The sequence below is a fragment of the Plodia interpunctella genome, chromosome 6 (assembly GCF_027563975.2).
Source record: "Plodia interpunctella isolate USDA-ARS_2022_Savannah chromosome 6, ilPloInte3.2, whole genome shotgun sequence".
Lineage (NCBI taxonomy): Eukaryota > Metazoa > Arthropoda > Insecta > Lepidoptera > Pyralidae > Plodia > Plodia interpunctella.
The window spans coordinates 11,676,853-11,689,645 of NC_071299.1; the positions used below are offsets into that span (position 1 = coordinate 11,676,853).

The following is a 12,793-nucleotide window of genomic DNA, read 5'->3' on the forward strand; positions in this document are numbered from 1 at the left end:
TAAAGTGAAAAGTGTGTATTAAAAAAAGCGAGAAAAATAAAAAACGCCTTTTCGAGACCAACCTACTCTAGCGGTATATCAAATTTGGCATGAACTCTGATTAATAATTTATATTCCGAAACTATGGTCACAAAAGACACTTAAACTAGACTTGGTAATTCTATCGTCGTCGATAAAACAAAATTTCATCGACACCAAAATGAAAGGAACTGTCGCGTCACTAGTAAACAACGACGATCTCAAAGGAAAACATATTGTCAAAGAAAGAATCCGTCGGCCCCGCGCGGACGCATCGCGCTCATGCACAGCAGTGATGTGACTTGGACCATATAATCCACTACAAAACAATTCTTGGATTGGGTCAAAGTGGAGTCTGGATTTTCCATTGTCCAAAATGTCGAGTAATGACTCGATGAGTAGCTCTCGACTGAGTCAGTTCGGGCTGTACCGCACGATCGATGCGCGTACGGAGGAGTTCCTGAAGCTGTCGCGGCGCAGACAGATCCGCCAGGGCTGCGCCTGTGCTGCCATATCCAGCGCCGTCACCGTCACCGTCGTCGTGGTGAGTTACAGCTCAACAAGCCCACTAACGATGCAATCTGTTGCAATATTGGAAACGGAAACAGAAACTTATGATGTGCTTTTATACAAAAGATCTTTCATGATGTGCTTTTACGAGGGCTGCTATTTATGTATCCGGAACTGGCCAATAATTCTAGAATATTTAAAAAGTAATTACAACATTTGAAAATAGAACTCTTCGGCTAGAGAATAAATATTTTTCATGTCCCTGTCATTTGTTTTTTTCAATTGGCGCCAATTTTCAAAATAGCTTGTCTTCATTGCCATGGATTTAACTCGTGAACATTTTCGCGCGATGATTTATTATGATTTTCGGCGTGGATTAACTCAAAAACAGTGCATCGAACAACTGATTTTAACTTTTGGAGATGAAGCACCATCGAAAACCACTGTGTATTATTGGTTTAAGGAATTTCAACGTGGACGGTCTATGCTCACGGATGAAATTAAGGAGGGTCGTCCTAAATCGGTAGTGGTACAACAAAATATTGATGCTGTGCGACAATTAGTAATGCAAGATCGTCATGTTACATACCGCGAGATAGAGGCGTCTCTGGGCATTAGTATGACGAGTATACACGCGATATTACACGAACATTTAATTGTTAAAAAAATTTGTTCGCGTTGGATTCCGCACAACTTGAGCGTAGATCAAAAACAGGCTCGTGTCGACTGGTGTAAGAAAATGATAAAAAAATACAACCGTGGCACGTCAAAAGCTGTTTATAATATCTACACAGGTGACGAAACCTGGATCTATGCTTATGACCCTGAAACTAAACAGCAGTCAACGGTGTGGGTCTTTCAAGATGAACCGAATCCAACAAAAGTTGTTCGTGCGAGAAGCACTTTAAAGCAAATGGTCGCTTGTTTTTTTGGTATCAACGGACATGTAGCTACAGTGCCACTAGAGAATAGTAGGACGGTTAATTTTGAATAGTACACCACCATTTGTTTGCCAGAAGTCTTTGAAAAAATACGAAAGAACAACCCACAACGCAGAATCATACTTCATCACGACAATGCTAGTTGCCACAAGTCGGCTGAAACAAATAATTTTTTGGAGGGTCAAAAGATTGAATTGACGGGTCATCCGCCGTACAGCCCCGACCTGGCACCCAATGATTTTTATTTATTTCCAAACATTAAAAATAAATTACGTGGTCAACGTTTTTCGAGCCGCGAAGAGGCCGTTGATGCGTTCAAAACACACGTTTTGGACATACCTCAATCAGAATGGAAAAAGTGCTTTGAAAATTGGTTTCATCGTATGCAGAAGTGCATAGATCATCGCGGAGAATACTTCGAGAAACAATAAAACCATATGTAATAATATATGTTTGTTTAATTTTGTTATTCCGGATACATAAATAGCAGCCCTCGTACATACAAAAGATTATTTTATGTTTTATACAAAGTCATACCACAGATTGCATCTTAAGTAGAGCTTATATACTTAACAGAAGTTATTCGAAATTCTTTGTTTATATGACTATGTGTGTTTGTCTTTATAATCCCGAAAGATTCCTGAACACCGCATGTTATGACTGTTGTGACTCCTGCAACAACTAAACGCTGATCTCACTCTCACTCAATCAACAAATCTACATTTCAAGTAAAAACATGCTGCAAGTATATGTCAACTTTTACTGCGTTTTACGTCGTTTGCATAGCGTTTCAGAACAGTGTTCGAAACTTTAATTGATAAATATAAGAATATTAGCGTTTGCCCGCGGCTTCGCCCGCTTCATTTTAATAGATAAATCTCAGTAATTTTTTTATCGCGTATTCTGTAAGACTGGTATACATACTTGTATACATGTATACATGATTCAAATTCGTATTTTTTCTTATCTTTAGTTCAATTTCCTGTTTCCCGCTACGTGTCTCGTCCCGCAACTTGTCCGATCCCGCTTCCTGCTATGTAGGTATCCTGCACCGTCTCCTACATATTGTGCCATCACGTTTTTGCAATGTCTCCCGCCCCGTTTCCCGTTACGACTCCCACTCCCGCTTTCTGCAACGCGTACCGTCTTATTTTCCATGACGTGTTACGTCCCGTTTTTTTATTAATCACAAACGTAAATTAAACATTTTATGGGTTTCTCTTCAAAAATGAAGCAATTTTCAAAATATAGATATGCATTATCTATATTTTGAAAATTGCTTCTCTATAATCTATAAGTGGGTTGCCCCACACAACTTTGACAATTTAACCTGCGCAAAAAAACACAAAGTACGCCAGGTTGTCTAAAAGACGTCGGCGGCGGTGCATAACCTTATATGTTTTTGACAATAACTTTTAAGGATATAAACATGCATGTATGAAACGTCACTCTCGTGACTTTCTTGACAATGTCAACAAAAGCCGGGCGTGCGCATACCGACGTAATAACTCATTATTACACACTATGTTCTAACCGACCATTACGCATTTACTTCTAGTAAACATTAAACGTTAATTGAATACTTTATTATCGGGCTAATTATTTGCGGAAGATTGTCATTACGAAATGTTATGTTTCATGTGGGGATAATTAGAGAGCTTTAGAGTGATACATGCGACTTTAAACGAGTCTGTCGATTTAGATATGTGGGAAATTAGGGATAAAAAGTACCGTGTACAAGAAGTATCGTAATAATTTTTAATATCAAATTTTATCATACAAAGTTTTAACCCCTTATTTGGACCCTTATAGGGTAAATTCAATAAACCATGAGACACGTGTAGAATTAAATATTTTTAAGAGTCTGAACATTACTACTTACTTACTACTAAAGAATATTTTTAAGATTTAAATTTTTATAAAAATCGGCGCCGATTTAAATATTTCCATACAAACTTTAAACCCTTATTTCACTCCTTCAGAATTAAAATTTCTCAAAATTCCTTCTTAGTGGATGTTTATAATATGAAAATAAACATCTATCCAAATTTCACGTTTCTACCATCAGCGGTTACGGCTGCGTGTACGTCTATACCTCAGTCAGCGGGAATTTCGCCGTTTATATTATATAGATTTTACAGTCATACTACTAGATATAATCTTATTAAAAAAACGGAAAAAAATAATTCTTTTCTATGTTTCATATAAATAGACACGGGGTTATTTTGTTGTTCTAATGGAATGGGTATTATGCGTAGTATTGTGCGTAAGAATGTTTGTCAAGTACATGCCGCACGTGGCGTTGGTCGGCAAACAACGCGGCAGACATGCAGAAAGATCCCAATCAAATATTCAAGTTTTCCTTCATCGGAAGCAAGTGGTGGTCGATAAAAACTACTATATATGAGTCAGATTTGTATACAAACTCATATGGCACGAGTAGGATTCGAACCTAGGACCTTTTGATCCACAGGACCTTCTTAACCATTACACCACCACCGCTTCAACCTTATACCTGTTTGAAAAACCCAGAGCAGCGGGTGCAGGAGGTGCACTCCGCCTACGCGACCTCCCCGCGGCTGCAACAAACTATGGTAAAACGAATTGTGTTGGTTTGATCGAGTCGAAAAGAAGAAGAAGAGGATTATAAACTGTCATTCAGATATCACAACGATATGTGAAGCGTAAATAGAATCGGCATATTTTTTGTCAGTTTGTTAACATTATATGAAACCAGCACGAATGTGTGATGTGACGTCACGGTCTACTAACACGCACATTATCAACACCACTGCAAAAAAAGAAAGCGTTTTCATCACTTCTCAACGTTTGTTTACGATTGCCTCCAGTTTCAAAATTTTTTCATACTTATTTGTATAATGTTAGGAAAAAATATTAAACATCGTGAAATTTGTGATGCGTAAAAATAGTCTCATTGAGAAAATTATTACCTACTAGCGAATAATTAACTCAAATGTTGCATTTTATGGTTTAATAACTGCAAGACCGGGCCATAAAGATGGCAGATTAAGGCAATGGATAGTCTACTCTACTACTAGTTCAGCGTCAGCTGTTAACTTTTTATTGGCAATTCCAATATATAAAGCAATCAACTCAAATGGATATTAAATGTCGAAAGGAGAAATTGTATACTTATGATTTTACTGCTTACATTATATATTATAGTCATTAAAGGACATCATTTTTGCTATAAATTATTGCTAATTGCAAAATAACATTTGCTATTTTCAAACTTCAAAAAAATCTACTTTTCATTATATTATTATGTTCACGATGAATTAATGAATGAATGATACATAATTTATTTGTATTAAAAGCGGTACAAAAGCAGTTGTTCACTGTTCATCATAAATACGTGGCTGGCTACCGAATTACTGCCCTTTACTGCACTTGGTCTGTAAATAAAAAATAAAATGCGCACTAATTAGAAGTCTCTGTAAGCGAAACCATAGCGCGATCTAACAGTTGACGCCATCTACTGACAGCCTAATAAATTAAACCGCAATTCCGCCCACGGTTCTTCTCTTTATCTGGCCATCAAAGCAGACTCAACTCTGTGTATGAATATTGTCTCTTGCAACATAATCAATTTCGATAATTCAAAATTGATAACGTTGCCTCAAGAAGACAAAAAAGTTGGCAAACAATATTTTCTTCTCTTCCACAAATGTTAGTAGGGCCGTTCTCCTAGTAATATTAAGACGAGCCGCAGATTTCCGCAAGCGTATCATTAGACATTACCGCCATTTGCATATAAATATTCACATGACGTTTTCTCTCTACAAATGGAAATTGCTGCGCGATCACCATTCACTACGCTGATCTGACTTGAGATAAAAAGATTTGATCAATAATGCGCTCAAATTATCATAGGCGGCTCCGAAATTAATGGAGCGAATGAATAATATTAGCGAAAATCATTGTTTTTTGATCGCGCTACAGCAGCGAGGAATCTTCATAAGGATGCGGTATGCCTTATTATATTGCACCCTTATGGTGCTGAAGGAGGACTTCTGGGTCAGGGATTGTTATTGTACCAAGACTCATATTTGTGGATAAGGAGAACGATAATTACTGAGTATTATTCGTAAAATAGTTATCCATAGTCGTATAAAAATTATAAATACATATATAGGTTAAGTGACACATATTGAGTTCGAGACTTGAATTATGAAACACACATACTTCGTCGCGTGACCGGTAAGGTCTCATTCATGGCTGTGACGATCAAAAGCACTGATTAGGTGCAAAGAACTAAACCTAAATTTGGAAGAATTTATAAACAATCACCTGTATGATCCCTTTAAAAAAATTAATATCAAATAAATTAATCATCATAAAATTTCTATTAGGTAACTTGATTATATAAATTACTTAATTATATATGTTTTAATGTGTCGATGTAATTTCTCCTTTTACATGGTAAGAAACTCAAGGTAGGTAAAGAAAAATAGCTTTCTCAACAACGCACTTTGTGTTCCTGTGCTAACTTGTGTTTGTGCATATTTACTGTAAGTATTTCTGTACATAAGTATATGTCTGTGATGTGAACGATATCGATGAATGTCCAGTGAGATGGATTATATTTTGCAGTGCGTCGTGTTCCTGTACGGGTATGGCGTGGGCGTGCTGTCGCCACCGCGCGCCTCATGGCTCGACCTCAGGAACGACTCCGACCCCACGCTCTTCGAGGACAAGCTGCAGAGCACCGTGCATCTCGACCGCGCCGCCATCAAACTCCTCCCCATCTTCTTCGACAAACTCTTACAACATGACAGCTCTAGTCCTAAATACGAAACAAAATCTTCCACAGAGTACACTTTTGAAAAGGACGTATTTGCAGGAACGAACATTTTGGCTAAAATTCCTAACTCTAGATTGTTTGCGATTCAGTATAAAACATATCCCATCGTTTATATCCACAGTCCTAGAAATACTGACAATTATTCAAAATTAAGAAAAACGAGAGAGTATGAAAGAATAATGAGTTATGTCGACAAAATGATCAACGAAAAAGTAAATTTTGCATCTAGTCGTTTTGTGCGAAATAAGCCCAATATTGAATCTCAAAATCTGATAGAAAATATAATAACAACACCTTTACCACATAAATCTCTTGTTACAAAAAAGCCTAAAACTATATCGAAACATTATACTTATAAACATCATCTTCCAAATGTAAATAATACTCAAACAAGAACAAGCTATAAAAATAAGAATTGTAAATGTACATTAGAATTTGGGATTCTTATAGATAAACTAATAAAATGCTTTCAAAAACTATCTCAAGAATTCATGGAACGACCTTGTAATAACATAACAGAACGAAAAATAGAAAAAAATTGTATTCACAATACTAACAAATCAGTCACGACACCAAAATCTAAAACTCAAAATGTAAGACTGAAACCAATTACTATAGTACCCAAGAGGCACAAAGAAATGATCACGTCAACTGAAACTCCCAAAGGAATATTTAAAGTTCCAGACAACTTATTACAAAATATATACTCAAACAACCAATCTACATCAAAAGCTAAACAGTTATTATCATGGCTACCATCTTTATACTCTGTAGTTGATAAAAAAATAAGTGCCAATAAAGAAACATCAAAAGATAAGAATTTTCATGCAAATCAGTTATTATTAAAGACCAATACACATGTTATACCAAAACATCGAAACTTAACATTTAATAAAGTTAATTATGAAAATGAAAAGTATACAACCTTTGCAACCACTACGACTAGTTCTAAACCTACAAGTACAAAATATACCTCTTCTGCTGCAGGAAAATTCGAAGATATTTTCCAAGAAATATTACTACCCGAAGGTAACGTGTTTGAATTGACAACTTATACACCTAAATCAATTAAAAAAGGTTATGTTCACTTTTCAAGTCCACATAATTACTATGAGATTACAACAGAAAAATATGGTTTCCGTAAACCAGTCGCTAACGTAAGATTCAAAAATATTTCAGATCAAATAGTAAGACCACCATCTACCCCGAAACATCCCCAAATATATCCAGAAGAAATTGTATTTGAGATGTTTCGTAAAAAACATGACAGGATGTTAAAAGAAAAGAAATCAAAAGAACAGAAACCTGCTTCAATAAATAAGAAACGTTTGAAGGATAGTAGCAAAAATTTTATTGGTAAACTTAAAGATCTTTCAAAACAAATGCATCCCCAGGGAAAAAATCTTTACAAACATTTACCTCCACAAATAAAAAATAACAAGCATCTACCTAAATCTAATGATGACAAACAAATAAGTTTAAAAAAACAGAGTGTGTATGAGAGGATCACTGAAGCAGATTCGCATAATGTACAAATTCCTGAAATTCCTATAACAACAACAGCAACAACAACTAGTGTAACTGCATCGTTACCCTCGAGCATCGTAACGCTACCAACATCCAACCTATCATTTCAAAATTTCACAGTTGATGAACCTAAACTTCTAGATCTTAATAAGAACATCATCGCTAAACTTAAAATACTGTTAAGTAAAAATCTTTACAAAAATTCATCTTATAATCCTTTACCTACATCCAATAATATGCCATTGAATTTAAAACAGAATATATTTTCGAGTAAAGAAATTTTTCGAGAGGGGCATGTTACGGAAATTACTACAACAACTACATCTACTGCTACTACGCCCAAATCTAAGAATTTTCTCACAACTCTACCAACATCCGGTGGAGACATTCAGAAATTTGTGAATAATGAAACAAAACCGGAAATAACACTGCAAGCACTTAATGGTCAAATATTAGAAGTCACCAGTTTTCCCACTCAACTTCGAACATATTCTCAGGACCAGCCAACTTCAGATATAACATCTCCCTATCCTACTGAAGAACAAGATGTAACAATATCAAAATCAAAACCTGTAATTACAGTACCAAAATTAGAAAGGAGGTACAATTTGATTTCTGAAGAGCCTTGGAATGAATTTGAAACTACAGATAAAACAACTGCTTATGAAAATTTTGAACAGGATAAGAAAGAAATTACCTCTACTACAACTACTAATATAACCAAGGTCAGTACAACAGATGGAACAAAAATGGAAAGTAAAAATATTTTTTTTGAAGATGCCTTAAATATACTATTACCACAGAGTTTTACAAGACACGACGCCGACGGGGCATTCGAAGGGAAACAGTCTGCTGAAAATGCAGTGACTTCCAGATCTTTAATTCCGGTTGGTAGGAAAAGTTATTTAGAGATTTCTAGAGGTGACTGGAAGCTAAGTGAACCCCATTTTAATACCGACAACGTATACGATGCTTTCGATGAAATAGATAATTTTAATAAATAGTAATTATATTGTTTATTATGTTAATTTTATAATCATATTGTTAATTACATTGTGAACATTTTAAATGCAAAAATAGCCAATATGCACCAAAAAATCATTACACTTGTGGGCCATACAAAGCCAATTAAAACAAATTCCCGACATTTATAAATAGAAAGTAAAACCGCACCGGCCAATGTACGAAGAAGTACGTTTGTATTTTTTCCTTCGATTGAACTATGGCTTATTTTTTCAACTATGTTATAGGTCTTCAAATTTCATGCTTCGGTTAATTTAGAAATACCCTGTTGTTGAAATTAATACAATTTTATGGTAAATGAAAAATTATTACTTTTTGTTCTTGTTAGAACTGTCAATACAATTGTTTAGGTCAACTCCTTTATAAAATCGCAGTATAAGGTAATGATAGTTCAAAGGATTGTAAAAAAATGTATATTCTAAATAAAATACTAACTATGTAGCTGAATCATTAAACTAAGATGTAAAGTTGGTTGGAACGTCCATTAACAAAAAATATTAAAATATGAAAACAAACTCAACCATAATAAACAAGTTTTTTACAAAAATGTCATTTTTGTTCTCAAACAAGCTTTTATTCTCGTCAGAGAGATCTTATGGTACTTTAAGCCTGACAAAAAACCCATGTCCGTGCTGTAAACGGTTGAGTAGTTCCCTCGTTTGGAACCGATCCGTGTTGCACAATCAGGTCATGCCATGGATTTAATAAGTACTTTGTACCTACTAATTCCATAGGTCATGCTTATCATAATAATGCAATGTCATGGAAACTGATGCGACGTGGGAAATATCAACTCTGTAGGACAACTAGAAGTAGAAGAAATCTAACTTGCAAGATTTGATTGCAGAAAACGGGACAAGTAAAACTAAATAAATGCGTCGTAACGTAATATTTAAGATTTACCTTTTTTACGAACATATTACCAGGTAGTGACGTCACTTCTATCTATCTTCCATGTTTAGCGTATGGACGAACCCAAAAATATGTGTTTCTGTTATTGTCATATCTTTAAAAGCATTATCACTAGTTGTTCGCCACGAACTTAGATCTCGCGAACACAATCAATGTTGATGAGTTTTTACAACATTGTGAATATTTCCAAAACTACTGAACTGATTTTGATGCCTCACGAACTTATAAGTTCTATTGGCATATCCTACATACCTTTTAAATTTCTCAGAATCGTGGTCATTAAAGTCATGAAAGTCTTACGTGGCACGAGTAGGATTCGAACCTGGAACCTATCGGTTCACAGGCGGGCGTCCTCCCACCACTTTGCATTTATGTGCATATGTTATAGTGATTTGAGTAATTGCATTCGAAAAGCAAAATTTCGTGAGGGTGAAGCTAATTATAATGACCATAAATTACTTAAGTAGTTACAATGGGTTGTCATTGTTATATGTTATTGGGTAGGAATGTACCCGCGTAAACTCTGAAAATAGGTGAAATAAGAACCATTTTCCAAAAATATTAAACCGACTTAAATATTTATTAATTATATATTGGTATAGCAGTCGAAACTCTTATTCGGTCAAAACCATATTTAACCAACAAAATCAATCAAAACTATTTTTGACTGAAACGGTTGGTCAAAAGTAGTTTGGTCAAGACTGCAAGTAGCGCGGAGTATTTTTACAACTCACCTGTTTTCAATTGTTTCAGATAATCCTAATAATCTACGAGTACGCGATTGCAGTTGAGTGGAGCTTAGTACAAAATACAAGAGCATTGAGAAAGAATGACAACAAGAGTGTTACAAATGACAATCCCGTAGCTGATCGACTCGACAGAAGCTATTTTGGATTCGACCAAGATTACTACGAACGAATGCCGCTACTAGTGAACGCGATGCAAGAAAACAGTTACGTTGACCCCTACATAGATTTACCTATGCATAAACAGGGAACCAATACTGTAACTATAAAACACACGATCTCTGCGACGACGCACAGCCCACGAGCGTCCATTCGAAGAACGAGTCCGAGACCTTTCATTTACGAAATGAGAAGCCCTACTCCCGTACCTTTCAGCAAAACTTTTGGATCAAAAAGTTGGATAGAAAGTTACCGAAATGCACAAAGACTCAAAAATATACAGGAAATCATAAAATATTTAGAAAAAACTATTAATGCTAAAGTAGCTGATCTACATTCCGTTCCAAGTACTCACATAGCTTTCTCTGGTGTGTACGTTGAACCAGATGTTCACAATAAAAACGTCGATATTAGTCAAAGTGCTACAGAAGATTTACAAGCTGTGAGTTCTATTAATAAAGATTTTTTCAAATCTAGCTCTGTCCCAGACCCTTTGTTTAGATTCAAACCGGACACTCCAAGTGACGTCAACATGTTAGCGGAAATTCCGATGTTTAGACCTATTCCAACACATAATAAAAATAACCCATTACAATCCTCCAGTAACAAGCACAGTACAGTCCTAAAACCTAAAACGTTTAGTGTCATGCTCAGTTTATTTCCTCTACATAACTCACATTTAGATTGGAAAAAAAGATACACAACAAAATCCCTACCGCCTTTAGAAGATTATATTTCAATCACGACAACAAGAAAACCACAGTTTAGAAGAAAATCTACTATTCCTATACGGAGAGTTATTCAAAATAAACGGCCAAGGTTATTGCCTATTAGTACAGTTAATAAACATAAACCAGATTTTAATTTTGGAGAAAAAGCTTATCAAAATGTATCTAATAAACCAACAAACATGATTCTTCACATCAATGTTTATGCGCCTGATAAAACTACAGAATCAAGTTCATATAAAAGTAATTTGACTCAAGAAAATTATGGATCACCTGATATTAAGAATTATGAACCATCTACAGAAATACCATTTCAAACGTCAACTGTAAAAGTAGAAGATTTCCATATCGGTAGTTCTGGAATAATACCCATAGAGACCAGAATGAACCCAGAAGTCACGTCTTCTCCTAAAATTGTTACCACTACACCAGTTTTCGAAATCACTCCATCAACTAATTTATTCACTACTCCTACTCCACCTGAAATGATGAAGTTTAGTCACGAAGATGCCAAAATGCCATACGAATACCAAAAATTCATACCTAATAATGAATATAATCTTAACATGGACATGGAAAGAAGAAGTATGAAAGAGAGTTTGGAAACATCTTTGGAAATGGATCAGAAAGAGGATACAAATAAGGCAGATATATATATCAAAGATAATACTAAAAATGTAGGTGATGGAAACAAAAACATTGTTAATACCTGGGAACAAAATACAATATTGATAAAGCTTAAAAATATATTAGAAAAAGATACGAAGGATAACTTAATGGAAACATCTATAAAAGATAATCTCGAAACTACAACAATAAGTCAGATAAACGGCCACTCAAGGAATCTGTACCAAAACACAAAGAAAGTTAATAAATGGTTAGATCCTAATTCAGAAGCAAATAGAAAGAGACGGTACGAATTGTACGCTAAAGGATTCCGAAGAGCATCATTTAATAATACATACGTGGAAATCAAAAGAAACATCACTATTCCTTCAAACGACACGGACAAATACAACGATTACAATGAATGACCATACTTCTTTGCTAGAAGTGTCCCACCGATATTTTTTTATTTTGTATGAGGTAGGCTGGTAATATAGAAAAGTGGGCACATTTTTATGTAAATAAAAACTAACTTCTAAATTGTTTTTAGTTTTCTTCAACCTACAGTCATCTATCTATTCTTAGAGGTATTAAACAGAATTCATTTGCGTAGCATCTGTAATGCCAGCTCCACCCTGTCGCCAAACTGAGACACAAGCTGATGCTAATGTGTGAATATTGCGTAGTTAGTATGAGTGTTTTTATTTACTGCAATGAAAAACCAGCAATGTATACCGAAGCCGCAAAAGTTTGGCAAACTGTTCGGCTCCAACGCACAATCGTCGAACTGAGACAGAT

At 35.2% G+C, this 12,793-nt stretch overlaps 1 protein-coding gene across 2 annotated transcripts; it reads left to right on the forward strand.

Moving 5' to 3' along the window:
• Nucleotides 1-268: 268 nt before the first annotated feature.
• On the forward strand, nucleotides 269-12,528 carry LOC128670965 (uncharacterized). Of its 2 annotated transcripts, none has more exons than XM_053747008.2 (2): nucleotides 269-562; nucleotides 10,510-12,528. In XM_053747008.2, the coding sequence occupies exons 1-2, from the start codon at nucleotides 395-397 to the stop codon at nucleotides 12,421-12,423; spliced, it is 2,082 nt and encodes a 693-aa protein (XP_053602983.1). In that variant the 5' UTR covers nucleotides 269-394; the 3' UTR covers nucleotides 12,424-12,528. The 2 variants fall into 2 exon arrangements, with proteins under 2 accessions (XP_053602983.1, XP_053602982.1); XM_053747007.1 differs by lacking the exon at nucleotides 10,510-12,528 and adding an exon at nucleotides 6,084-9,919.
• The last annotated feature ends 265 nt before the right edge of the window (nucleotides 12,529-12,793 follow it).

Bases quoted from the DNA above. Each gene is read 5' to 3' on its own strand.
- LOC128670965 (XM_053747007.1), top strand. From the start codon at position 395: ATGTCGAGTAATGACTCGATGAGTAGCTCTCGACTGAGTCAGTTCGGG. The intron at 563-6,083 runs GTGAGTTACAGC...TATATTTTGCAG, and splicing joins TCACCGTCACCGTCGTCGTG to TGCGTCGTGTTCCTGTACGG.